Genomic DNA, 25,918 nt, shown 5'->3' with positions numbered 1-25,918 from the left:
GGTTAGTACACCTGATGTTCTTTTAATTGTACAAACCCACAGCATGGATATAAACATAGGGATAATGCTGAATACTGCTATGTAGAGGGGTTTTAGCCCCATAGAACCAACACTAATAACCAATTTTGGCATCATAATGATATGTGTATGTATTGGCTTCCATGCAGAAGTGCAGCACTCCGATAAACTTGTTCACCCCTCTGTGATCCAGAACCGGGTGAAGAGAGTCTTCTTTCTTTGGGATGACAAAATAGATGGAATATTGACCCGTGCCCCTCTCTGCTGGAGGAATGGGTTGATGGCTCCCAGTCACCTTAAAAAGGCTAAGGTAGTTAGCATTGCCCGACTCTTTGCAGAGCTGCTGCAAGGGGACAGCATGAAGAGATCTGCAAGTGGCTTTGAATATTCTAGCTTGTAGCCACAGAGAACTATATCGAGGATTCATCGGTTTGCAGTAATGGTGGTCCACTCCTTATGAAAGCGGGAAAGACGCCCACCTATGTCTACGTATAAGGAATAAACCTTGACCCCATCATTGCGAGGGCTGCGAAGAGGGAGAGGTTCTTGAGGAAGCGGAAAAGGGCTTCTTGCCTCCTCGAAAGGAAGAATGAATCTGAGGAAAGCAAGGTTTTTGAGTGGAAGCACTAGCCTTCCCTGGTCTATACCTCCACACTTCTCGAAAACAAAATTTAGTTGCCTTGAAATGAGGCTTAGACTTGTCCTCAGGTAGCTGCTGGACCTTGGAATCTTCCAGTTCTTTAATAATCTTCTCCAAATCAACACCAGAGTAGTTTCCCCCAAAAGGGCAGCTTCGCCAGACGAGATTTGGATGCCACATCAGCAGACCAATGCCTCAACCATAGCCAGCATTGTGTCAAAATTGTCAAGACCATACCCTTAGCTGACGCTCAGAGAATATCATAAAGAGCATCTGACAAATAGGACAACCCCGCCTTTAGGGTAGGGAGAAAGTCTGGAGGAGAATCCAATGTGGACAGGGGAGATAGGCTGCACATAAAGCGAAGAGGGAGAGGAAAAGCAAGATAGATTTGAGAAGGAGGCAGAGAAATTAACGAAAGCTGAACATGAAAGATCAGTACCGAAACAGACATGGGGCAGGAGGTGAGAAAAGTAATAGCAAATGGAAAGGAGGCCCTGGAAACAGTTAACAGCACAGACAGAGGAAAGCAGAACCAAAGATTGAGAGCAAGATGATTAAGTCACCAGACTACAAAGGTAGGAAAAATGATTTTATTTTCAGTTTAGTGACTGAATTAAGTCGGTGTTGAGAATTTACATCTGCCAACTTTATTTTGCACTCTACAGGAGGACATGCACTTCTTTCTGTTTCTCTGATGTTGCATGACATGCAGTCCTGGATCTCCGCTTTCAGTTTTTGTCTGCATGTTTTTTTGTGATTCACTATTTTGTATCAGGTGAGAATTATGTTCTGCATCTGCAACTGAGGTAAAGGATTCTGGTGGCATGTGGTGTCTGTGTAGGAATCTGCAACAGTTCATCTGGTTCCAGTTTCCTAGTAGCAGGTATATTGGTGTTAGTGGTGTACCTAGGGTATTTGACACCCGGGGCCGGTCATTTTTTAACACCCCCCACCAAAATCCAGTACTAGACATACCTAGAATACAAAGCACTCGGGACCTATAGAGCAATTCTACCATACCATAAGCAGTAATTTCTACGAGTCACACAAGGAAAAGGAAAGCATCTTAAACACTGCAGTGAGCACTAGAACATCAATTCACCTATTGTAAAACGAAACCAGACAGAATAGTACAGATCGTTGATCCTGAACAGTCAATGCCAACTGAAAGCCTTGTCCTTTTCACAAACACAGAAACACCCTAATCCACTACAGAATAAGAAACCATAAACTTTCTATTTAGACAAAAAGTAAACTGAACCCCAAGGTGCCAGATTCTGCATACAATGCAACACCACAGAAACAGAAAATGTGCCCTACCTAGTACTGTGCAAAATATAAAGACAGCAGATGTAAATTTGAAAAAAACTAACAAATACCAATCACCACTTTACAAATTAACAAATAGAAATAAAACAAATATAGAAAATAAAATAATACCATTTTATTGGACTAATACATTTAGCTTTCAGAGGCCAAAACCTTCTTCCTCAGGTCAATATAGTATACTGCTTTTACAGTATCCTATCCTGACCTGAGGAAGGGGGTTTTGTTCTCCGAAAGTTAGTCAAAATGTATTAAAATTAGTCTAATAAAAAGATTACCTTATTTCCATGTTCTATTATAAACATTTAATACAGCTACAATACTACTTTATCCTAAAGCAAAAAAAGAAAAAAATATATATTTTATTTACAGTTTGTTGTCTCTGGTTTCTGCTTTCCTCATCTTCTCTTCACTCTCTCCTTGCCATCCAGTGTCTGCCTTCGCTCTGTCCCTGCCATCCAGTGTCTGTCCTCTCTCTCTCCTGTCCCTTCCATTCACCGTCTGCCCTCTCTCTCTCTGCCCCTCCCAACCACTATTTGACCTCTCTCTCCCTTCCATCTAGCGTGTGCCTCTATCTCTGCCCCTGTCTGCCCTCTCTCACTTCCCCCTTCCAACCACTGCCTGCTCTCTCTCTCTCCCTTCTATCCACTGTCTGTCGTTTCTCTCTGCCCCTTCCATCCACCATTTGCCCTCCCCTCTCCCATCCATCCAGCATTCAGAGTCTGCCCTCCCCCTCTCCCTTCCATCCAGGATCTGTCCCCCCCTCTCTGCCCCCTCTTTTCAGCCTCCAGTTCCAGCCCCAGCCCACTTCTCCCACCTGCCCCCCTTTTCAGCCCCCCTAGTTCCAGCCCCACTATCCCACCAGTCCCCAGTTTCAGCTCCTAGTTTCAGCCCCAGCCCTTTTCTCCCACTAGTCCAGAGCCACTTTATCCCTGTCCCCTTTTCAGCCCCTAGTCCCCACAGTTTCAGCCCCTGCCCCTTTTCAGCCCCCAGTTCCAGTACTAGCCTCCTTATCCCACCTACCCTCTTTTCAGTCCCTATTCCAGTCCCCTTCATCCACCTGCCTTGCATTATGGCCCCTCTTTTCAGCCCCAGCCCATTCTCTCATCTTCCCCCCTTTTCAGCCCCAGACCCACCTGCCCCTGCCCCAGACATGGCCCCCATTCTCCCTCCTGCCCCCTTCTCAGACCCTAGTTCCAGCCCCCTTCTCCCATCTGAGCTCCCCAACTATCCTAAGCTCCCTCCTCTCTGCCACCCCGCCCCCAGCATTTTAAAAAACTCTGAATCGGCGGTGCTGCGCCTCGCGTCTGCCTGCCTGTGATTGGAAAGAAGCAGAGAGGCTGCCTTGTCGTCGGGCCTTCCCTCAGTGTCCCACCCTCGCGGAAATATGAAGTTACATCAGAGGAGGGCGGGGCACAGTGAGAGAAGCCCCAATGACAACAAGGTGATCTATCTGCTTCTTTCACAATCACAGGCAGGCAGACGTGAGGCACTGCACCGCCGATTCCGAGGTTTTTAAAATGCAGGGGGCCAAGTGGCAGAGAGGAGGGAGCTTAGGGTAGGCAGGTGGGGACTGGGGACTGCGGCGCCAGCGGTTTTTGGGTCGGGAGCAGTAGGAGCGGAGCACCCCCCCTCATGCAAACACCTGGGGAGGACCGCCCCTATCGCCCTGCCCTTGGTACGCCACTGATTGGTGCTCTAATGCATTTCAGTAGCACAATTAAATGAAAAACTACTTCTGAAGGTTGCAGGTACGGGTGGGGATGGAATGGATCCAAGCAGGGCCAGGTGGGTATGGGTTAGATTCCAGTGGTGTGCCTTGACAATTTTTGCACCTTGCAAATGTGACACAAGACGAAAAAGGTTGAAAATCACTGCTCTAGAAGATATGGAGATGGGTTTAATGATGGTGACCACAATGAAATGTAAAATAATGGCATACTGACCTGTACTACATAGCCTGAAATACATTTGAAGTTTGGAGGCTGTGGAATTCCATCAATGAGCACCTCACCAGACAGGCCAGAGGGGTCTTTTCTTGCAGCCAGAACATCCAAAAGCCTGCAAAAAAAGAGATGGCCTCTTGTCAATAAGCACTAGAGCGTATGGTATTCCTATTGCTGTGAGAGCTGTAGAATGCTTTAATAATACTTCTGGCAAGGGAAACCCCCGTCTCATTTTCTGATCAGTTACAATAGTTGGTCAGGTAGGTTAGGGGCAAAAGTGCACCCCATACTCCCAGGGTTCTTTTTTTGACAGGGGATAGCATAAAAATGTTTCCAAGCACTAGGACTTACATCTCCCAGCAAAATGAACACACTGTTCCAAAATAAATCATTTTACTGGGGGTGGGGGGGGGGGGGGGGGCTTAGGCACCAACATTTCAAAATGACTGGGGTTGCCCATCACAATACAAACTACCCCTTTCTGGACACAATAACTACTACTACTAAGGAGCTTGCTCAATATTGAGGGGTGCTCAGCACCCACAGAACTGGCTATGCTGGTGAGCTAGATGCAATTGAATAATCTGAAACTGTGCATTTAATCCTGGTACTGTCTATTTAGAAAACCATAAATCCTCACAAAGTCACTTGCACACTGCGACCTATTTATCTCTAACCATTAGCTGAGGCCCTCTTGGAGAACATCCCTCCCTGAACACTCCCCTTCTCCATATCAAGCTTCAGATGCAGATTCTCTGCCAGAGTCACCTGTGTCATTACAAATACTTGCTTGCTTGTTGAAATTAATGGAGCTCAGCTGACTCTTCAGTTGCAGCATTCCAGTACTGGCAGTCCATCTTCTGACTCCAGAAAGACTTCACTTCTTCCAGTTCAAAGGTCTTTTTTCTTAAATGCTTTTTTTCATTCTATATTTTTAAAGAATTCTTTTCTTCCTTCCAATCAAACATATAAATGGCAAGAGGTGTACTCACTCGCAAATGCGCAGTAGAGACCCTCTCTGTCCCGCCCCCGCATCAATACGTGATGATGGGGGCGTGACAGAGAGGGAACCTGCGCACCTGTGAGTGAGGGAATCGCTGTCACCACCGCTCCCCCCCCACTCACCCGGAGTCGCCGCCGCCGCCACCCACCCTCCACCCGGCCCGGGTACCTGGCTTCACTATTCAAACTGCTGGAATGCAGCACACAGCTCATCTGAGCTGCCGTTAGCCTTCCTTACCTGCCTGTGTCCCGCCCTCGCCGACGTTACGTCAAACGAGGGCGGAACACACGCAGAGAAGAAGGAAGGCCGATGGCAGCTCAGATGAGCTGTGTGCTACGTTCCGGCGGTTTGAATAGTGAAGCTAGGTACCCGGCCCGGGTGGAGGGGTGGCGGAGGGGACTCCGGAGGGGGGGGGGGCGGCGGCGACCCATCTGGGGGGGGGGCTTTCAAACACCCCCTTCCTTTACTAGCCCGTTTTTACGGGCTCAATGGCTAGTTATATTTATAAATAATCAGTGGTTCTCAACCTTTCTTCTGCTATGACACACCAAACACTAAAATTCACAGCTGAACAAAGCAAGTCTAAATATTTCATTGTTTAACTGTAAGTTTTGTTGAATTTGCCTATCCTATATCAAAAAGCTGTATGCAACACTTCAGTCCATGATTTCTCACGCCATACAACAAATCAACCCAGATTGTTCACTTGCCATACAACAAATCAAACATATATTCAAGTTCTAGTGTCATCTCGGCAGGGCCGTGCCTAGGGTCTCTGGCGCCCCCCTGCAGCCTATCAGTTGGCGCCCCCCCCTGCAGACTATCAGTTGGCAGCGGCGGCGGCCCCCCCCCCCCCCCGTGAAAATGATCGCTCACCACTTGCCACACTGACAGGAATTGTCAGCAATATTCTTAGAAACAAATTGCTATACATTGCAAAATAAGATAGCAGATGTAAATTCTCAAAGTGGACATATTCCAAACACTAAAATGAAAATAAAATGATTTTTTTTCTACCTTTGTTGTCTGGTGACTTTCTTTTTCTGATCACGCTAGCCCAGTATCTGATTCTGCTGCTATCTGTCCTCTTAACTCCGTTTCCAGGGCTTCCTTTCCATTTATTTCTTTCCTTTCCTCCTTTCTTCTTCATTTCTGGTCCTCAGCTTCTGCCTATTTTCTTCATCCATGTGCAGTTTTTTCTCCTCTCTTCCTTTGCCCTCATTTCATCTCCTTCATCTCTCTTCCCTCCCCTCTATGTCCAGCAATTTCTCCTCTCTCCCTGAGCCCTGCCCTCCCATCCATGCTCCTCTGTCCCCTGCCCCCTCCATTCATCCCTATCCAGCAATTCCCCTCTCTCCCTGAGCCCTGCCCTGCAATCCATATCCATCCATCCCCTCCATTCATCCCTATCCAGCAATTCCCCTCTCTCCCTGAGCCCTGCCCTCCCAATCCATGCCCGTCCATGCTCCTCTGTCCCCTGCCCCCTCCATTCATCCCTATCCAGCAATTCCCCTCTCTCCCTGAGCCCTGCCCTCCCAATCCATGCCCATCCATGCTCCTCTGTCCCCTGCCCCCTCCATTCATCCCTTTCCAGCAATTCCCCTCTCTCCCTGAGTAACGTAGGAGTGAGGCTGGGTCAAATTCCTCTTTGCCTTTCTGTTTCATCAGCTCTTATTTTCCTTTCCTTACTCTCCCCTCCTTCGTTCCTCTGAGTCTAGCTTGTTCTCTTCCCATCCCCCCCCCCCCACCCCCCACAGAAATTTCCTCCTTGCCTTGTCTTTCTTTTCCCCAGCTGGCCTGGTTGGTTCCACGTTCCAGTTCCCCCAGCCTGCAGCCTCAAATGTAACTTTCTTTATTCCCCCCCCCCCCCAACACACAGAAATTTCCTTGCCATGTTTTTCCTATCTTCCTCTTTGCCTTTCTGTTTCATCAGCTCTTATTTTCCTTTCCTTACTCTCCCCTCCTTCGTTCCTCCGAGTCTAGCTTGTTTTCTTCCCATCCCCCCCCCCCCCCCCCCCCAGAAATTTCCTCCTTGCCTTGTATTTCTTTTCCCCAGCTGGCCTGGTTGGTTCCACGTTCCAGTTCCCCCAACTGCAGCCTCAATGTAACTTTTTCTTTATCAATATTACAATTAACAACAAGTGTAGGCCAGCCAGCCATAATGAAACGTTAAGGTGAAACCGTCCTTACCAATGCCAATGATGTCCTGACCTTGTCCACCACTCTCTCTAAAAAAAACAAAGCAAAATTAATGCCGATGCGGCGGACTTGCGGAGCGCTGCAGGAGCGGGCAGCAGCAGCAGCTAATCATCCAGTGATCCAGCAGTGGCGCCGGCTCTCCTCTCTCAGCAGTCAGTGCACTCAATGCGTCGTCGTCGTCCTTCGGAGTCGGATTGCCTGCGAGGCTCCAGGCGCAATGATGTCACGCCGTGCGTCACGCTGGGGCGGTGCTAACAGCCTAAACAGACGAACGACGCAGCGCACGGGAAGGCAGAAGCCAGAGCAAGCCAGCAGCGCATGCGCATATAGGCGCCAACACGAGAGAGGTTTGTAATTTGTTTTTTAATTTTATTAAACACAACACTGACTCGACAGGCGGTGGTGGCGGCGGCGCCCTTGAACATGAGGCGCCCCCCTGCCGTGCTTACCCCGCTTACCGGGTTAGCACGGCCCTGCACCTCGGTAACAGCAACACAAAATCCATCCACTACTACATACTGTGAAGCAAAGAAAAACTTGCAAATATGCTACTCAAGCTATGTAGCAAACAGAATCTATGGACAGCAGGCCTGCAACATTTTCAGTTAGAGCTGGAAACAGCAGTTATTATTGGGGGTAGTGGGGAAGCAGAAATAGGGACCAGTTACAGGGATTTCAAGAACCTGACTCTCAAGATTGCTGATCTTCCCAGCTTGCAGACACTGATGGTTTAAAGGAAACAGGATTGCTGTCTACACCAAATTTTTTTGTGACACACCTCCCACCTCTTGGGGACACACTAGTGTTTTCTGTCCTGATACACTGGTTGAGAACCACTGATCTATACAACACACCGCCATAGGAAAAAGAACTTCCAAATACTTGATTTCAGAAATTCCTGCTGTACTATTCCTATTTAGTTCTGACTAGATACTCTTTAGTTGTACCTAGAAGTGATGTTATGGATTTTGGTTATTTGTCTTGAATCAACATGTCCAAAGACCCTTATATCCTGAACAAGTCTTTATAGTACCCCCAAATCTCATGAATTAGTAATAAACTTAAATCTCAAAAGATATTTCCCATTAGTAAGAGAGAGCTGCAGGATCAAATAGTTGTTTATACATTTGTAATCTGTATGGTTTAATTCTATAAAGCATTTTCTACTCGTAAAACATTCTACACATTAGTGAATATTCACAAAAGAGTAGGAATGCTGACTAGAGCATAGAGCACATGTGCTTCTATGCAGACTATGTATAGGCATTCCAGTGGGTGAAACGTGGGTGGAGCAGACAGAGTTACATCTTATGTGTGATTATGCATGTAAATGACTCCTCCTGGGATTGCCCATTGACAGTTTTGGAGCTTGTTGAAGTGTAGCCAGTGTTTTTTCATATGCTACATTTTGTAGCCATGTGTTCACCATTAATTTATGTAAGATGTGTTCATTTGATTGTATTGTGAAATGCTTTTATATTTTGTTATTTTTACGTTTTGTGAATGTTTTCCTGAAACCTGTCCAGCACTCGGGATGGAGTGGGGTTGAAATCTGCAAAATAAACAAACAAACAAACAAACAAACAAACTGGCCATAGCTCCTGTTCTGAGGAGTTCTCATTTTTATAAACTAGGAATTTTTTGGTTTGTTTTTAAGGAATTTAAGTCTTATGTTCTGGGATTTATAATTTTTTAGAATGTTTTTCTGCCTTTATAAAATTGTCATATTTTTCGGAAACTTTTATAGGCACTTCGGGACTGATGCAGAAAGACCTATGGTAGAGCCAGCTCAGCAAGCTGGTTCTACTGCGAAATTACTGACCCAAAAATAACAGCATGCTGTAAGCAATGAGCCTGCAAATTGCTGCCACGTTAAATTGGGTGGGTGGAAGGAAGGAAGGAAGGAAGGGGGAGGGGTGCCATTAGACACCAGGGACCTGTCTGCTTGTCTGGAGAGGGTCATCCAGGAGGGAGATGGAGCCAATTCAGATCTTGTGGGCGAACTCTATGCCACCACCTCAGACATGGCATTAGGTTTCTGAGGTTGTATCCCCATGGTAGACATCAGTACAGAGCCCTGCGTTGCTGTGGGGTAAGTAATAAGTTCTTTAACATACATTTTAATATGCTGTGTGCCGATGTCTTCCATGGGATTACACTTCAATGCAGAAACCTTATTTGCATACAGCAGGCATTAAGGAGAAGGTAAACTTATTATCTGCATGCTGCAGCCTGCAGTAGCTTTCTGCACTGGCCCCTCAGTTATCAAATTACTCCCCATAAGGGTAATTCTATAAATTGTTACCTAAAGGTAGGCGTCAATAAGTAGGCGTCAATAATGGCACTTACGTATGTTGTTGACTGGGGCAACAAACTTGCATTTATGCGCATTTAAGGCACTATTCTATAACACATGCACCAAAATTACTTAGTGCATAAGCTCGGGGGGGGGGGGGGGGGGGAGACAACATGTGGATGGAAAGTGAGCAGTCATGGGCATGTTTCTGAGTTATACATTGTAAGTTACATGCACTTCTGCGCACAGTTAGGTGCCAACAGTTATGACTGCCATTGACTTGGTTCAACTGTTGATGCCAAAATTTAGGCGCACCAATGCCGACTTACACTTATCCTATATAATAAAAAGCACCTCCAACATTCTGAAGCTGACTCCATGGCATTGTGGCAGTGTAGGGTTCGTAAGTCTGTAGTTCAGCATTTCATTGCCTCTCACTGTCCCCGCCCTCACGTCGAGGAAACGGAACGCTGCATAGTTGCCATGCAAACAAACGCGACATCAGAGGAACGAAGAACCAATCAGACAGAATGGAACTTGGGAGGAGGGAAGTGGAGTGGATTGAATCTCTAACAAACAATCATATACAGGGAGGTATGAACATCAGTGGAGGCAAGTGCACAGAACGGAAGGGAAGACAAACATTTAATCACTTTGTCACTCACACACACACACACACTCAATCACTCTGTGTATCTCTCTCTTACCCTGTTTGTAAAACACACTGTCACTCTCAGTCTCTCACACGGGCAACTGTATGTTACATTCTCACGAGTAAGCTCTTCTGCTGTGATTGTTAAACTGATTGAAGGGCCTAAACAAAGAAAACTTTTACCACATTGTAACACAGTTTACACAAAAACTATTGTATATAAAGAAATCTTACACATGTAAACAACAATTATATTCAGAATACAACCGTGGAAACATTAATGGCAGGAACTCATTACATTGCTAGCGCCTGTTTCATTGCGTTAAGAAACGGACCTTTTTTACTAGTATTCTATAACAGAGTCTTGGCACCCAGATGCCATTATAGAACTGGCACTGAGCACACAGCATTGGGGCACCAAAATCTTGGTGCCAATTTACAGAATTGGCGCCCATGTCTGTAGCTGTCAGATTAGTGGCTTCTGTACCAGCAGTGGCCACTAGACAGGAATATAATAGTTTAATCAGAGACTGCAATACTATCAGCGACCACAAGGTTCCAGTGTGAGGGAAAGAAGACGCTGTTGTTGCTAGGCTCAGACAAGAAAGGAACTACTACTGTGGCTTAGCCTGAGTGCTAAAGGAGCCTCTGCTGCAGTATGGTCCAGGTGGGAGTAGAGTTGTGGCAAAGACTGGCATGAAATTGAAGAGGAGTTGTTTCAGCTGTTGGGCCCACTTGGGAGAGGGGCTGCTTGCTCTCCCTTGTGGAAGTTTTCAGTGGCTCCACAAGTACAGGTGAAATGTAATAAAAGGCTAAAAATGATTACAAGATAATTAGATGTTTTCTAGTGCCTCATATTTATTTTTATTTTTTTCATTCTTATCAGAAAAGACATGTTTAAAAATTTACCTCTAAGTTTTCAGTAAGAAAAAAAAATCACTTACGAAGATTTACCACTTCCTGTTGGTCCAAGAATAGCATTCAAGCCAGGTTTCATAACGCCACTGTAAAACAAATGGAAAAAAACACCATGATTCCTCCTAGCTAAAAGGTTAGGCAGGTATGTTACCACTGAGTAATGTGATATCTTCTTAAACTGGGTGTTTTGATCAGTGGCGTATGTACGTTGGTACCACCAGGGGCGGAACACCCCCTCCTTCAGGTGTGTTCCCCCGCCCTCCCTCCTTCAAGCAAGGAGGTGTGCTGAGCAATTGTGTGGCTGTTGACTCTGTGATTTTTTTCACTCTTGGTCAGTCATAGCCATCAAAACCTCTAGCATACTAAGGGCCGGGAAGTGGGGGCAGTCCGCCTTGGGTGCAGGCAGCAAGGGGGCATGCTGAGCAGTCACGTGGCCATCAGCCCCCTGCCCCAGAAAAGGAAGTTGACAACACAGGGGGCAGGGGACCGGCAGAGACAGATACATGGTGAGTTTTTACTGAAGTTCTCCTAAACCCTTCGTATTTTGTTTCTCAGTTTAGACCCATTGGGGATAATAGTGTTGTGCATTGCGCCTGCACCTGCATCGCTTTTATCATAGTACAGTCTGTTAGTCCTCTAGTGATCTATCACCGGTTAGATAACCGGTTACATTTAAAAACTGGTAATTTTTAATTCCAACTGCCTCCAGCACCTCTATGCTTAAAATACAATTTACACAAACATTTTTTTCAAAACTATATAACCGACACATACGTTTCTCCAGCATAATTTTATTTCAAAAGAACACTACATTTGGCAGCGCTGCTGTTGATTTGTTCATCCAGTTCACATATCTGTTTTTTTCAAAATGTTTAAGATATCTGTTTACAGATTGGATACATTTTCAATACGATACTTTTTGCTTCTTTTTACAAACATATTTTTAAGCATTTTATCCAACAGTAAGTTTGCATCTTTTCATATTGTCAAGACTCTTGAGGCTTGTTAACTTGAGGCCTTAATATCTTGGAGTATAACCTTGGCACACCAATCACCCGAAGTCTCTATTATTTTATGAAGTTTCTTTTATTGAATAAATCACAGATAATTTACTCACAGACAGATGTTCAGAGGTGCTGCTCCAGGACACAGAGACTCCTTAATCTGAGAGCTGTTGGGGGTGGAGATCTGAGGAGAGGTAGCTATATTGCAGGGGGGGGGGGGGGGAAGGATAGTTGAACAGGTAGAAATGGTTCAAAGCTAGGTGACCAGAATGTGCGATATCTCATTAGGGAGGAGATATTTTCAAGGTAAAAAAAACAGGTTCGTTACAGGGAGTTTCAGGCAGGACAGAGCTGTCTGGAATAAGATGATGCATGCTCAATGTCTCTGGCTAGATGGTGGTGGAATGCCTCATGGCTGAAGGGACAAAGAGGTGTTGAGGCTTCACACAGGCTCAGGGAGGAGCAGATAGAGACCAATGGGGACAGAGCCTGCCATCGGGTAGCAAAGGGTGGTCTACAGGACGGCTCTCGATTGGAGGGAAAGGTCATACCTGGCTGACCTCCCAGGACAGAGATACTGAGAATGACCAGGAAATGATAGCAGGAAGACAAAAGAGCCAAGCTTGGCAGAGAGAGAGAGGAGGTCTGGGCAGCCTCACAACCAGTGGTAACAGTTCTTACACAGTCAAGCAAGTGTGGTTGTACTGCCTGTGAACTACATTACCCACAGTGCATTGCTCATGTATCTTTGCAGTGAGAAACTGCAGCAATGATAGTCCTTAGAACTGAGAATAACAGTAAAAGCATTACACACATTTTAGGATCACGTTATAAACTAGTGTGAGGCTGTCGGAGGACAGAACACATATTACATTACAGTGATTACAGTTTACATATCTACATTAATACCTGGCATCATTTGATTTATAATTCATTCAACAGCAGGTTAGTGACTCTCATTTAATCATTAATGTCTGTCACCATCAATCTGTAATTCATTTAATAGCAGGTTAGTGACTTTCATTTAATCTCCATGTTCATTCACATATCTCGTTTTTAACTATACAAAAATGTTTTTTTGCATATTTATGTTTTACATTTGAATCAAACATGGTTTTAGTGCAATTCTTACTGCCACAGTTCTTTTTACATGTTAATGCTTTCTTTCTCTTTTTCTTTCTATTTTTAGTCTTAAATGGTACACTTAAATCTTTAATTTTATATGTATGCAGTCCATATATTAGTTTACATTTCTATTTGTTTTTAATTCCAAATTTTTAATATTTTTATGTTTATTGTATTACAGATATTGTATTCTTGACCCCTGAGGTAGGTGGTTTACACTGCCAAAACACGACCCTGTGTTGGGTCTTTCTTTGGTGCAATAAAGAACTCTGTGATAGACCTTCCCTGTGTTGAATCTTGTGTCACATGCTTTGTGCACCGCCACACCCATAAGGATAACATGGGAACAGTGGCAGTTAATGCATACTAATGCCTGCTAGTGTGTTCTAACATTTAGTAAACAGGTCCCTAAGGGCAATTCTATGACCTGGGAGGAGCCTATTCTATAAAGGACCATAGGCACCTATTATAGAAAACTAGCCTAACAGAGTACAGACATCAGCCATAGACCTGGTGTAACTGGAGGCACCCAAATGCCAAAGGTATATGTGTCCCACCTAGGCTCTTGCAAATATGTACTGTGCAAGATTGCTGTGTATTTACAGAAAGTGCATAGGTGCAAATTAGGTACATAACCGAGTATATGCACACATGCACGTATATGCTAGCATTTCAAACATTTACACATGTAACGTACACAAATAGTAGCGCCTATTTTATAGATTTTTCCCTTTTTAAAAAAAATTATTTATTTAAATTTTCCAATACATCACCACTTAAAGTGAATATGCAATTGGCATTATTTAACATTAGGAAACAAAAATAATAAGTATATATCTTTACAGCCCGTTTGTCCACAAGTTATCCATCTATGAGCCTTTAAAGGGAAAGGGGATGGGTTTGATATACTACCTCTCTGTAACTACAAAGTGATTTACATATTATATACAGGTTCTTATTTTGTACCTGGAGCAATGGAGGGTTCAGGGGTCCTTTTACCAAGCTGTGGGAAAAAGGGCCCTGCACTAGCGGTGGGGGACGTTTTTCACGTGTGCTAGGGCTGTTTTTTCCACAGCCGGTAAAAGTCCTCCTTCCAAAAAAATGGCCACGTGCTGAGACAACTCTTACTTTGTTGCCACGCGGTGGGGAACCCTTACCGCCACCCACTGAGGTGGCGATAAGGGCTCCCGCGCTACCCAGGCAGCGTGATGCTCGATTACCGCCAGGTTAGCGCCATGCAAGCCATTTCTGGTGCATGCTCGGGGTGGTACTACCACCGGCGGCTGTGTTGGGTTGGTTGTAGTCCCGGTAGAGTGAGCCATAAGCCCGAGTTGGGTTTACCGCTGCTCTGTACAAGGGCCCCTCAGTGACTTGCCCAGATTCACAAGGAGCTGCAGTGGGAATTGACCCAGTTCTTGTTCTCAGGCTGCTGTCCCAAACTTTCTCAGTTCAAGGCACCCTTAGTGTGTCAGTCATTTTTTCACAACACCCCTAAGTCAAAAGAAATATCTAACAGTTGCCTCCCAGCCCTCCCTCCCACCGCCACCGCTGGCATTTTGCTACTACATCAGAGGCAAACAATATGCGTACTACCTTCAAAATTTTGATATTATTGATCTTAATATTAAAAATGAGTGCAATGTGATAATATTCATAAATATCATTTGTTCTTAAAATCATACGTATTAGGGTCCCTATGTGGTCAAATGAGTAGTAGGCAAAGGGCCAGTAACAAGGCTGAGCCCTAAGCCTGCTCATTTGAGGGATAGGGGCTTTCAAGTGAGTGGGGAAGGAGGAGGAGGAGGAGGGAGAAGAGTAGTGAGCATGGAAAAAAGAGAGGAGGAGATTTGGGGGGAATTGAGGGAGAAGATGGGCATGGGAAGTTGTGACAGGAGGTCTGTGAGTGGCTTTGGCAACTTTGCAATGTGAGAAAAATACCTGGGCTTGCTGGAGAGTCGTTTCCATAGCATCTGCCTCTCTCTCTGAACCCCGTCCCATTCCAAGGTGTCACCAGCTGCAGCAGCAATTCAGATTCGCTGCCTGCGTAAACTCCGCAGGCTTCCCTCTGCCGCTGGCGCAGGCAGTGATTATGAATCACTGCTGCATTGTTTCTCAGCTGCAGCTTTGGGTCAACTGTGCGTCGTGCAGCAAGAAGTGCAAGAAGCCACCGGTGGTGGTGGAAGTTGCAGCAGGGGCAGGATTTGCTGCTCTTACAGCCTTGTGCCTTCTCCCAAGCTACAGGTCAGCTGGATGGTGGTGGTGTGCGCATCACACATGCCTTCATTCAGAATCTCCCATCTCCTTGCACAGCACCCCTGTGAGTTTGCCGCGGTGCACCAGGGCATCATAGCACACAGTTTGGGAAATGCTGCACAAAGCTATTCCTCCACTCCATATAAGCTACAAGTAAGTATCTGCTTGACTCATTATAAAATGACTTTCTTATTACATGTCCTCATCCCACAGTAAAGAATAATTTTTTTAATTTTTAGCTCACCTTGCTAAAGGATGGTATAGCACTGCTAGAGTTTAGAAAGATTTGCTTTAAAAATTATATTTCATATTGCTCAGGCAGCAGTAAAGTGCTGGAAGTTCAGTCACCTTTAGAACAGTGCTCCTTAGATCACTAAGACTTGTAAAAGGAAAGGGGGTGGGATCTGATATATAGCTTTTCTGTGGTTATAATCAAAGTGGTTTACATATTATATACAGGTACTTATTTTGTACTTGGGGGCAATGAAGGATTAAGTCACTTGCCCAGAATCACAAGGAGCTCTAGTGGGAATTGAACCCAGTTCCTCTGGTTCTCAGGTCACTGCACTAACCATTAAGTTAATCCTCCACTCTCTGCACCTCTACCTGAGAGGTTCTACCCTACACTTTGCTTGGTACACACATTAAAATCTTTGAACTTTTATTGTTTTACAAGTTCTTTTTTACTGTGTGATTTTATTTGTTGAAGATGAGAGCTAATAAAACAGTGAACTCCTGGAACATGCTATCTTTTCTATACCTTTTTCACTATGCGGCACCAGATGCTTGAAACAACCTTCATGAATCAATGTGTCTGGCTCCCTCCCTGGCCTCATTCAAAACCCACATTTCTAACATTGCTTTAACTTCTATAAAACTGTTTTATAGAGCCCTACCACTGAGATATCAGGCAGAACCTGGTTATCTATTTACTATAAATATTTATACCCCATCCATCTGAAAAAAAAAATCAAGGTGACTTACAAAAGTTACACAGTAACAACATTATGATCAACATAAATTAAAACATCAGCTACAAACATATAGCAAAAATACACAACAATCGTGACCTCATAAGTCAACTCAAAAAACAACAATGCAAACCTAAGATTCTGAATTCCCACCTGTTGTCAATAAAACAGAATCCAAACCAGCATCCAGAATAAAATATCTGTAGCCAAAAGTTAAAATAATTAGGACACCAAACTATATCTGAAAGCCAACACGCTCTCTGCAGGCCAGACTAAGGAATAGACTAGCCATGTGCCTAAAGATAAAATTTCTAAGGGGGAAAGGGCCCCTTGTCAGATGCGCTCAGTATTCAGGAGCTAGGATTGCCAACTGTTGGGATTTTTTCAGGACTGTACAGATTTGTGCTTTACTGTCTGGAAGCCAGAAGAACAGGTGAAGTGTCTGAAGACCTCTAGCTCACTGCCTCCTCTTCCCTATCAGCTTGAGTGATCTTGCCTTGTCCGTTTCCAGTCTTAAATAGTAGCAGGGAGGAACAGTATGAAGGATCCAGTCAATTGGAAAGAAGCGCTAGTCACAGAAGGGAGGTGGTGAGCCGGGGGCAGTTCCTTTTTTTTTTTTTTAAGTTCAAATATTTTATTGAATTTTATAAAAGTATAAAGATACAATTTATACTGTAATATCTTAAATAATTAAATAATACATTGCAGAATGATATATGTAAAGAAATAATTACCCAATCCAAATAAAGTAACAAAGGAAAACAAAGGATTAAGAAAACAATAAGGCCCTATTGCTACAACCAATATGCTAGCTAACAAGGGAATATTAGTGTGATTGACTTGACATATTCCCCTGGATTCTATATAGTGCAACTTGATTTGTGTGTGCAAATCTGGGAGTATTCTGGATTTGTGCGCACAACTTAATTAGCTTAATAATCCAATCAGCACTGATAATTGAATTTAACAAGCAATTATTGACTCTAATTGGCATTCATTTGAATTTATGTGCAGTCTAAGCATATTCTATAAAGTGATGTGCGTAAATTCCAGTGCTTATTTTGTGCCGGTACACACCGATACGGCGTACCTGCACGTTCCCCCCCCCCCCCCCGGCGAGTCCTGCACCCTTCCTCTTACTCCCCTACTTACTACTATGTCGGACTCAGCAGCGTGAACGGTGCAGGCAGCGATTCAGAGAGGCTGGCTGCATCGGAGCTTCCCTCTGCGAGTCCCGCCTACGTTGTTTCAACTTCCTGTTTCTGCATAGGCGGGACTCTCAGAGGGAAGCTCCGACGCTGCCAACCTCAATTGCTGCACTGTTCGCGCTGCTGAGTCCGACGCTGGCAGCTTTTCTATCGCTTCGCTGGCAGGCAGTGGAGAAGGAGGATGGGCTGGGGGAAGAAGAATCGCTAGACATGGGAGATGGGAGGGCAGGGGAGAGAGGAGAATCGCTGGACATTATGGGAGGGGAGGGCAGGGAAGAGAGAATTGCTGAACATGGAGGGGAGAGAGGAGAATCGCTGGACATGGATGGGAGGGGAGGGCAGGGGAGAGAGGAGAATCGCTGGACATGGGTGGCAGGGGAGGGCAGGGGAGAGAGGAGAATCGCTGGACATGGGTGGCAGGGGAGGGCAGGGGAGAGAGGAGAATCGCTGGACATGTATAGCATGGAAGGACGGGGCAGAGAAGAATCACTGGACATGGATGGCAGGGAAGGGAAGAAAGAACTTAAGAAAGAACTGCTACATATAACGATGAAAGTCAGGTGTTTGGGGTGCAAAATGAGTGTAGAAATTATTTGAGCTCCTCTGGATTTGAAAGACTGCATATTATTTAGATACTAGTAAAAGAGGCCTGTTTCAGATCAAATGAAATGGGCGCTAGCAAGGTGTTCGTCGCCAACACCCCCCCTCCCTCCCTGGCCAACCCCTTCGTTATTCTTCCATTGCTCCGCCCCCAACGTCATGATGTTTGACACGAGGGCGGGGCCCGGAGTGATTTCCCACCCCCCCACGCCTCCCTGCCAACCCCTTCGTTATTCTGCCATTGCTCCGCCCTCGAGGGCGGGGCCCGGAGTGATTTTGGTGGCTTCACCACCACGAACCTTCGAACCTTTTTGAAGGAAGTCAGGGCTTGGCTTCACTGACGTCAGTGTCCTCAGAACGTTGAGGGTGAGTTTTATTATAGTAGATGTTACCTTGAAAGTCACAGGATGAAACAATCTCCGTATCTGGCACCAAGTTATTTCAGTTGGGGCATCAAGAACTTGCTCCCATGTCGGCATCATTTGCTTTATAAAATCAGGAACAAGTATTTTAGAGCCATTCCAGCGTAGATCTTGAATACTTCTGGCACAGTTAAGTATTTCCAGCACTTGTGGATATCTTAACGCTTTTATGATTGCTGGACGTAGGCCTCACATTGTTTCATTCCTGTTCACTGGAACGCGATGGGTGCATTTGATTTCAAAGGCTCGGGGAAAAGTTATATTCATCAGCTTTGGTATAAATTCTTTAAAAATATGTGACAGGATTTTGATCTTCAATAGTTTCTGGATGGCCCAAAATTCTAAAGTGTTTTTTCTGGCTCTGTTTCCATTGTCCTCCAGTTCTTGCTGCATTGAAGTAAGTTGTTTTCTGCTATGTCTCCAAAGGAAGGCCTCACCTCCTAATTTCGAAATTCTCATCTCCGACTGCATCATTCTTTCACTACTTGTTTTCAGCTGCATTGACATGTTAAGCATCTCATTCTGCATTGAAACAATATTTTATGCATTATCTTGAAGTATGGATTTGATGTTTGTGAGTTCTGCCGCAATTGAGGATACTGGGCTTGATGGACCTTCAGTCTGTCCAAGTATGGCAACGCTTATGTTCTTAAATTGTGGGAAGGTGGGGTTTGGACCCCGTACAAATGCAGAAACACAGCAGAAGGGGGAGCCGCTGAGGTCAATCAGGCCTGTGTCAGCTGATGGGAGGAGAGCAAAGCCCCAAGGGAGGGGTTAGAGCAGCATGTGAGGAGGAAGTAGGAGGGCGGGAGCCACCAGGGGGAGAAAGGAAGACCCTGAGCCCATGGCAGGGTCGCCAACTTCGCGAATAGGGTGAGGTTTGTTTTTGCGGGCCGCGGGCACTTTCCAGCAATTAAGGGTTGTGACATTTTGACCCATTTGGTTTTTGTGGGGTGGCAGCTGCTGGTTCATCCCCTCCCCCCACTACTCAGCTGTTTTTGGGGCTCCCTTTGAGTGCGGGTTGGCTAGGAACTTTTTTTCCCATCTGGCAACCCTGGCCCATAGAGACTGGAGGGGTTGTGAGCCAGGCTGAGGAGGTGGCTGAACTGATGGAGGCCAGGGCCCTATTGAACCAAAAACAATACCAGGACCTGGCTGAAGACAGCATGGAGGTAGAAATAAGTCCCTGATACTGCCTGCAAGCTAACCAGCATACTGGGGTGGACTCATTGGCTTATTTTGGTATAAACCCTGACAGCTGTGGGAGGGATAGTGTGTAGGAGACACTGAATGGGAAGAGACTGTCCTAGCCTGGGCAACACACTATTTAGCCCAGTGCTAGAAGGTTTTTTTCCTTTGTTTGTTTGTTTGTGGAGATAACCGTCTATAAAGAGACTGAGAACTGACTGTTGGACTATAAAAACATGTGGGCAATTTTTGAACTCTGGAGGAGTACAGTCTAATTTGGGGTTGCGGGAGAAAATGAAGCCTGGGAATACTGTTGAGTGACTGCATCTGGGAAAGCACAGTCTGTGTTCTGCAGGGGAATGATGTATTAAACCCTAAAAGGAAGTCGGAAGCCTGTTAAGGGTGCCAATCTCAGGAAACAAGGGAAACTCCAAGCACCTAGGCTGGTTACATCCTGACAAAATATACCTGTGTGCGAGGTTCTTTGTAGCCTAATAAAATTAATTTGAAAACTGCTCCAATACTGCCTTCACTCTGTGTATGTTCTCTCAAAGGCACCAGCAAAAACTAAATATTTCGCTTCTTTCATTTGACAGCCTTTTTGACATGACATTTCACTTGCTAAATTTATATCTCAGACATATTATCAGTAAATCCCACTCTTTGGGGCAGCCCACCCTCAGCATCTTTGGTTTGTCCCAAAAATAATGGAGGATACAAATGACCTGGCCAGCTTACCTGGCCATTGCTTGAAATATTCTCCTTGCTCCCTCACAACCTACTGCTGCATTGTATGCTACTTTGGGCAGCTCCTATAGCTTCAGCTGTCTTTAGCATTCACTCACAAGGGTTAAGTGTTTGAATCCTAGTGGCCAAGGCAGCAGTTCCCAAACTTTCTTGGTTCATGGTGCCCTCCTTAATGGTTAAGTAATTTTTTTCATGGTGTCCCTAGGCCGTACATTTCCTGCCCTCCTCCCCAGTGGCGGCAACAACGGCAGCATGGAGCCCTACCCTTGCTGGTGGCGATGCCCAATCTCCGCCAGCTGAGATGGTCGCTGCTTGAGCCCCAAGCGCCATGCTGCCTGAGGAAGCTGGCGGTATGCTTCAGCTAAGCGTGCCTCCGACTTCCTCAGACAGCATGGTTTACAAAATACTAAAAATAATCGAAGAAAGGAATGTCATAATTAAAAGGACAGAAAACATTCAATCAAGAAGTCAAACATGCTAGGCCAGATACACACACAAAAAAAAAAATTGCCGTGGCTTCCCTGTGAATTCGTTGCGACACACATTTTGGGAACTGCTGGACCAAAGAGAGAAATTACTTTCATCAAGAAGAAGTGCAACCTGCACAGGGTGCCAGATACAACTCTGAACACCTTGTTGGGTAGACCAGATTGACTGTACCTACTGATATTCACTATGTTACTATGTTCTAAAGAAGTGGAGTGAGGCAGCTTGGGGGGGGGGGGGGCACATGAATTAAGATCCCAGGGAAGAGGAGGACAGGGAAAATGACTGTATTAGCAGGGAGGGGCGAGTTCTCTTATCGCATGGCCATGTGTATCTGGGGGCATTTTTTACCCGCTGTGGTAAACAGGGCCCTGCCGCATGGGAAAAATAGCCCCGCTGCTAGTGCGGGGCCCTTTTCCTGCCGCTTGGTAAAAAGGACCCCAAAGTGACTTACAGAGGTTAAGCAGTAACAGCCTTACAACCAATATAAATTAAGACTCTAACTTCTAAAATTTAGCACAACTACGTAACACAACACTCTTTGCCAGTGCTTCCCAATCTTTTCGTGGCTGTAACCTGACGACTGCTGCCAAATAAAATTGTGTGATCGCCCTCTGGAGGTACAGAATAACGAATCACCTATGGACTGCTCACCTAGGTTGTGACCTCAAAGGCAGGTTTTGTGACCCCCCCCCCTCACTTTGGGAAGCTCTGCTATAGGCCAAGCAATAAGACAGAATACAAAGCAATCAAAATAAAACACCTGTGGCCTAAAATTCAAACACTTAAGCCATCGTACTCTCCATCAAACACGTAACTTATTCCACAGATTTGGGATGGCACGCAAAATTGTATTCTGTTCAGAAACTGCACCTTATAACAAAATTGAGGCGCTTCCTGTCGATCACAGCATACTTCTTGATACCCTGTCCTCACTTGGATTCCAGGGCTCTGTCCTTTCCTGGTTCTCTTCCTACCTCTCCCTCCGCACCTTTAGTGTTCACTCTGGTGGATTCTCTTCTACTTCTATCCCTCTGCCTGTCGGCGTACCTCAGGGTTCTGTTCTTGGTCCCCTCCTCTTTTCTATCTACACTTCTTCCCTTGGTTCATTAATCTCATCCCATGGCTTTTCCTACCATCTCTATGCTGATGACTCCCAAATCTACCTTTCTACCCCTGATATCTCACCTTGCATCCAAACCAAAGTTTCAGCATGCTTGTCTAACATTGCTGTCTGGATGTCTCAACGCTACCTGAAATTAAATATGACCAAAACCGAGCTTCTCATTTCCCCCCCCAAACCCACCTCCCCGCTCCCCCCGTTTTCTATTTCTGTTGATGGCTCTCTCATTCTCCCTGTCTCCTCAGCTCGAAACCTTGGGGTCATCTTTCTTCTCTCTCCTTCTCTGCTCATATCCAGCAGATTGCCAAGACCTGTCGTTTCTTTCTTTACAACATCCGTAAAATCCGCCCCTTTCTTTCCGAGCACTCTACCAAAACCCTCATCCACACCCTTGTCACCTCTCGTTTAGACTACTGCAATCTGCTTCTTGCTGGCCTCCCACTTAGTCACCTCTCCCCTCTCCAGTCAGTTCAAAACTCTGCTGCTCGTCTCGTCTTCCGCCAGGGTCGCTTTACTCATACTACCCCTCTCCTCAAGACCCTTCACTGGCTCCCTATCCGTTTTCGCATCCTGTTCAAACTTCTTCTACTAACCTATAAATGTATTCACTCTGCTGCTCCCCAGTATCTCTCCACACTTGTCCTTCCCTACACCCCTTCCCGTGCACTCCGCTCCATGGATAAATCCTTCTTATCTGTTCCCTTCTCCACTACTGCCAACTCCAGACTTCGCGCCTTCTGTCTCGCTGCACCCTACGCCTGGAATAAACTTCCTGAGCCCCTACGTCTTGCCCCATCCTTGGCCACCTTTAAATCTAGACTGAAAGCCCACCTCTTTAACATTGCTTTTGACTAGTAACCACTTGTAACCACTCGCCTCCACCTACCCTCCTCTCTTCCTTCCCGTTCACATTAATTGATTTGATTTGCTTACTTTATTTATTTTTTGTCTATTAGATTGTAAGCTCTTTGAGCAGGGACTGTCTTTCTTCTATGTTTGTGCAGCGCTGCGTACGCCTTGTAGCGCTATAGAAATGCTAAATAGTAGTAGTAGTAGGCTTTACCAGTGACATAGCCACAGGTGGGCTGGGGCCCACCCACTTAGGGCTCAGGCCCACCCATCAGCAGTACACATTTAGTGGTAGCTGGTGGGGATCCCAAGCTCCCCCAGCTGAAGACCTCCTCCTGATGGTGCTGAAAACATTGCTCTCCACTTCAGAAGTCTGAGCTTCCTAAGCTGCCAATATTGGCAACTGCATGCTCAGTTTTCAGCATGCCTGTCAGCTGAGATATTTTTTTAAGTTGGTGGGGGAGGGGGGGAGAACACTTGTGCCCACCCACTTCTTGTCTAGGCCCACCCAAAATCTGCTGTCTGGCTACGCCCCTGCCGGGCTCTACAGAAAACATTTCTGAAGTAAAGGCAGTGTATGCTCAAACAGTTACAGCAGCATTAATGAAGAAAACGTGTTTGCATGCACTTACTTGACTCCCTGCAGAATCTGCTTTCGCACGTGTAGTCGTTTGCAGGGGAGACCACTAGAGCTTTGGATGATGTACTCAATATTGTGAAAGCTCACCACAGACCCTCGGGGACATCTTATGGACTCGCGAGTTGGGATGGCACGCTGGAAGATGCCTGCTGTCTCCTCCTCTTCCATATGTAGGACAGAGTTGTTGAACTGGTTTCCCGGGTTTTTGTTGAAAGGTTTGAGGTCCACTGCTATGATGTTGCCAGACAGGTCCTTTTTCATTTCAGGTCCCATTGTCTAAAACGGCTTCAGTCTGAAATAATAGACAACAATGTTTTTTCGTATCTACAAAATGATCCCTTCTCTTCTGCTACTGTGGCATAAATTTCCTAGGTGCCCGAAATGTTGCTGTATATCCTATATAATAATTCTCACCTCCAACGTTCTGTGCTTGGGACCGTGGCTCCTTGGCTGGAGGTGGTCTGTGAGGCAGACACGCACTGACGTCACTGACGTCAAAACAGCTGATTGCAAGGCAAGGGGAAGTAGTACAACAACGGCGGCGGCAGTTTTCGGCGTTCCGGCGGGGGGGGGGGGGGATCGACAGGTTCGCGGGAGGGGGTGGAAGAAAAAAAAAACGCATGTTGGGGGGAGAGAAGAGGGTGGCCAACCACAGCATGGATGCGAGCGGGGGGGGGGGGGGGGGGGGAAGAGGCCGGCCCAGGCTGGCACATGGGAGAGAGAGGAGCATGGATGCGAGGGGGGGGGGTCATGGAAGGGAGAGAGGGGACTTGCTGGAAAAGGATGAATGGAGGCGGCAGGGGACAGAGGAGCATGGATGGCCATGGATTGGGAGGGCAGGCCTCAGGGAGAGAGGGCAATTGCTGGATAGGGAAAAATGGAGGAGCCAGGTGACAGATGAGCATGGATGGGCATGGATTGGAAGGGCAGGACTCAGGGAGAGGGGAATTGCTGGATAGGGATGAATGGAGGGGACAGATGGGCATGGATGGATATGGATTGCAGGGCAGGCCTCAGGCAGAGAGGGGAAATGCTGGATAGGGAAAAATGGAGGGGCCAGGTGACAGAGGAGCATGGGATGGGCATGGATTGGAAGGGCAGGACTCAGGGAGAGGGGAATTGCTGGATAGGGATGAATGGAGGGGACAGATGGGCATGGATGGATATGGATTGCAGGGCAGGCCTCAGGCAGAGAGGGGAATTGCTGGATAGGGATGAATGGAGGGGCCAGGTGACAGAGGAGCATGGATTGGACTCACACTTTCACTCTGACTCTCAAACAGTCACTCTCACATACACTCTCCCAAACATACACACTCCGAGGAAAACCTTGCTAGCGCACGTTTCATTTGTGTCAGAAACGGGCCTTTTTTACTAGTTGGTTTATAACTAGCTCGTAGTTTAGCCTAATTGTACAAACTGCATCAAGTTTCAAATCCCCCAAAATGCCTGCTGAAAAGCTCTAGTCTCACTGCAGACTTGCAGAGGAAGAAGGGAAAAGTTGGGGGAGGGGAGGCTGAGGTGGGGGGAGGTGTCTATATGTTCGTGAGCTTCTTGAGTTTTAACTACAAAGCCAAATTCGTTATTTTATTCAACGCCTTTCAAATTAAACTTAAATATGCTTTTCTGTCATTATTCTGGGTAGAACTAGTGTTTCCAAACTGTGGTTTAAAAGAAGTAACAACTCAGGGATATTATCTCAGTGAAGTTAAGGGAATGATTAAATGAAGGCTTTTCCCCATTTTTTGTCTAGGGAAAGAAAGATTAGTGAATCAAGATCTAAGATTGTAGAACTAGTAGTCATCTGATTTCTGTCCAAGTCTGCTTCTTCTTTACAAGGTATGTACATTTAAGCCAGTCAGTATTTTATAAAAGGCCTTTTACACACACGCAAGACTTTATAAAATTACTCCCTTAAAGTCCTTTAAAAAGGGTAACTGTATTAGTCTGCTATAACAAAATTGGCAGAGGCAGGTGGCACCTTTGACTAACGATTTATCGAGTTATGAGCTTTCAAGAACCATGATGCATGAAGGTCCCTATTTTCGCCCAATGTTCAGAAGAACAGCGTACAGACCCAAGCTGCCTTACCGCCGCAGAAATAACACCAGCTCAGAGCAGGCGTTAGGGTGCTTCAGCCGAGCCAGAGCCTGTGCACAAATCTTTTAGACCCGCTGGCTAAAAGCTCGGCAGTGTCAATCAAGTTCAGGGCATTCATTTAAGAGCTTAACGCACAACTCTTGAGCACATGTGCCAGACACTATCCTTCCGAACTCCCTAATGCTTAACGCTATAAGGGCT

At 45.8% G+C, this 25,918-nt stretch overlaps 1 protein-coding gene across 3 annotated transcripts in view; it reads right to left on the bottom strand.

Moving 5' to 3' along the window:
* LOC115471149 (ATP-binding cassette sub-family G member 2-like) overlaps window positions 1–25,918 on the bottom strand; it is a 102,964-nt gene that overhangs the window by 55,789 nt on the left and 21,257 nt on the right. For all 3 annotated transcript variants that reach the window (XM_030204845.1, XM_030204844.1, XM_030204846.1), the window contains exons 2-4: window positions 23,610–23,909; window positions 11,028–11,087; window positions 3,934–4,048 (exon numbers count right to left, since the gene is read on the bottom strand). In XM_030204845.1, the coding sequence (XP_030060705.1) occupies window positions 3,934–4,048; window positions 11,028–11,087; window positions 23,610–23,890 (456 nt within the window). In that variant the 5' untranslated portion in view covers window positions 23,891–23,909. The remainder of the gene's footprint in view (window positions 1–3,933; window positions 4,049–11,027; window positions 11,088–23,609; window positions 23,910–25,918) is intronic.

The sequence above is a fragment of the Microcaecilia unicolor genome, chromosome 5, assembly GCF_901765095.1.
Source record: "Microcaecilia unicolor chromosome 5, aMicUni1.1, whole genome shotgun sequence".
NCBI classification, from domain to species: Eukaryota; Metazoa; Chordata; class Amphibia; order Gymnophiona; family Siphonopidae; genus Microcaecilia; species Microcaecilia unicolor.
Note: the sequence above shows the minus strand (reverse complement) of the source record. Positions and strands in the feature narration are given on the sequence as shown.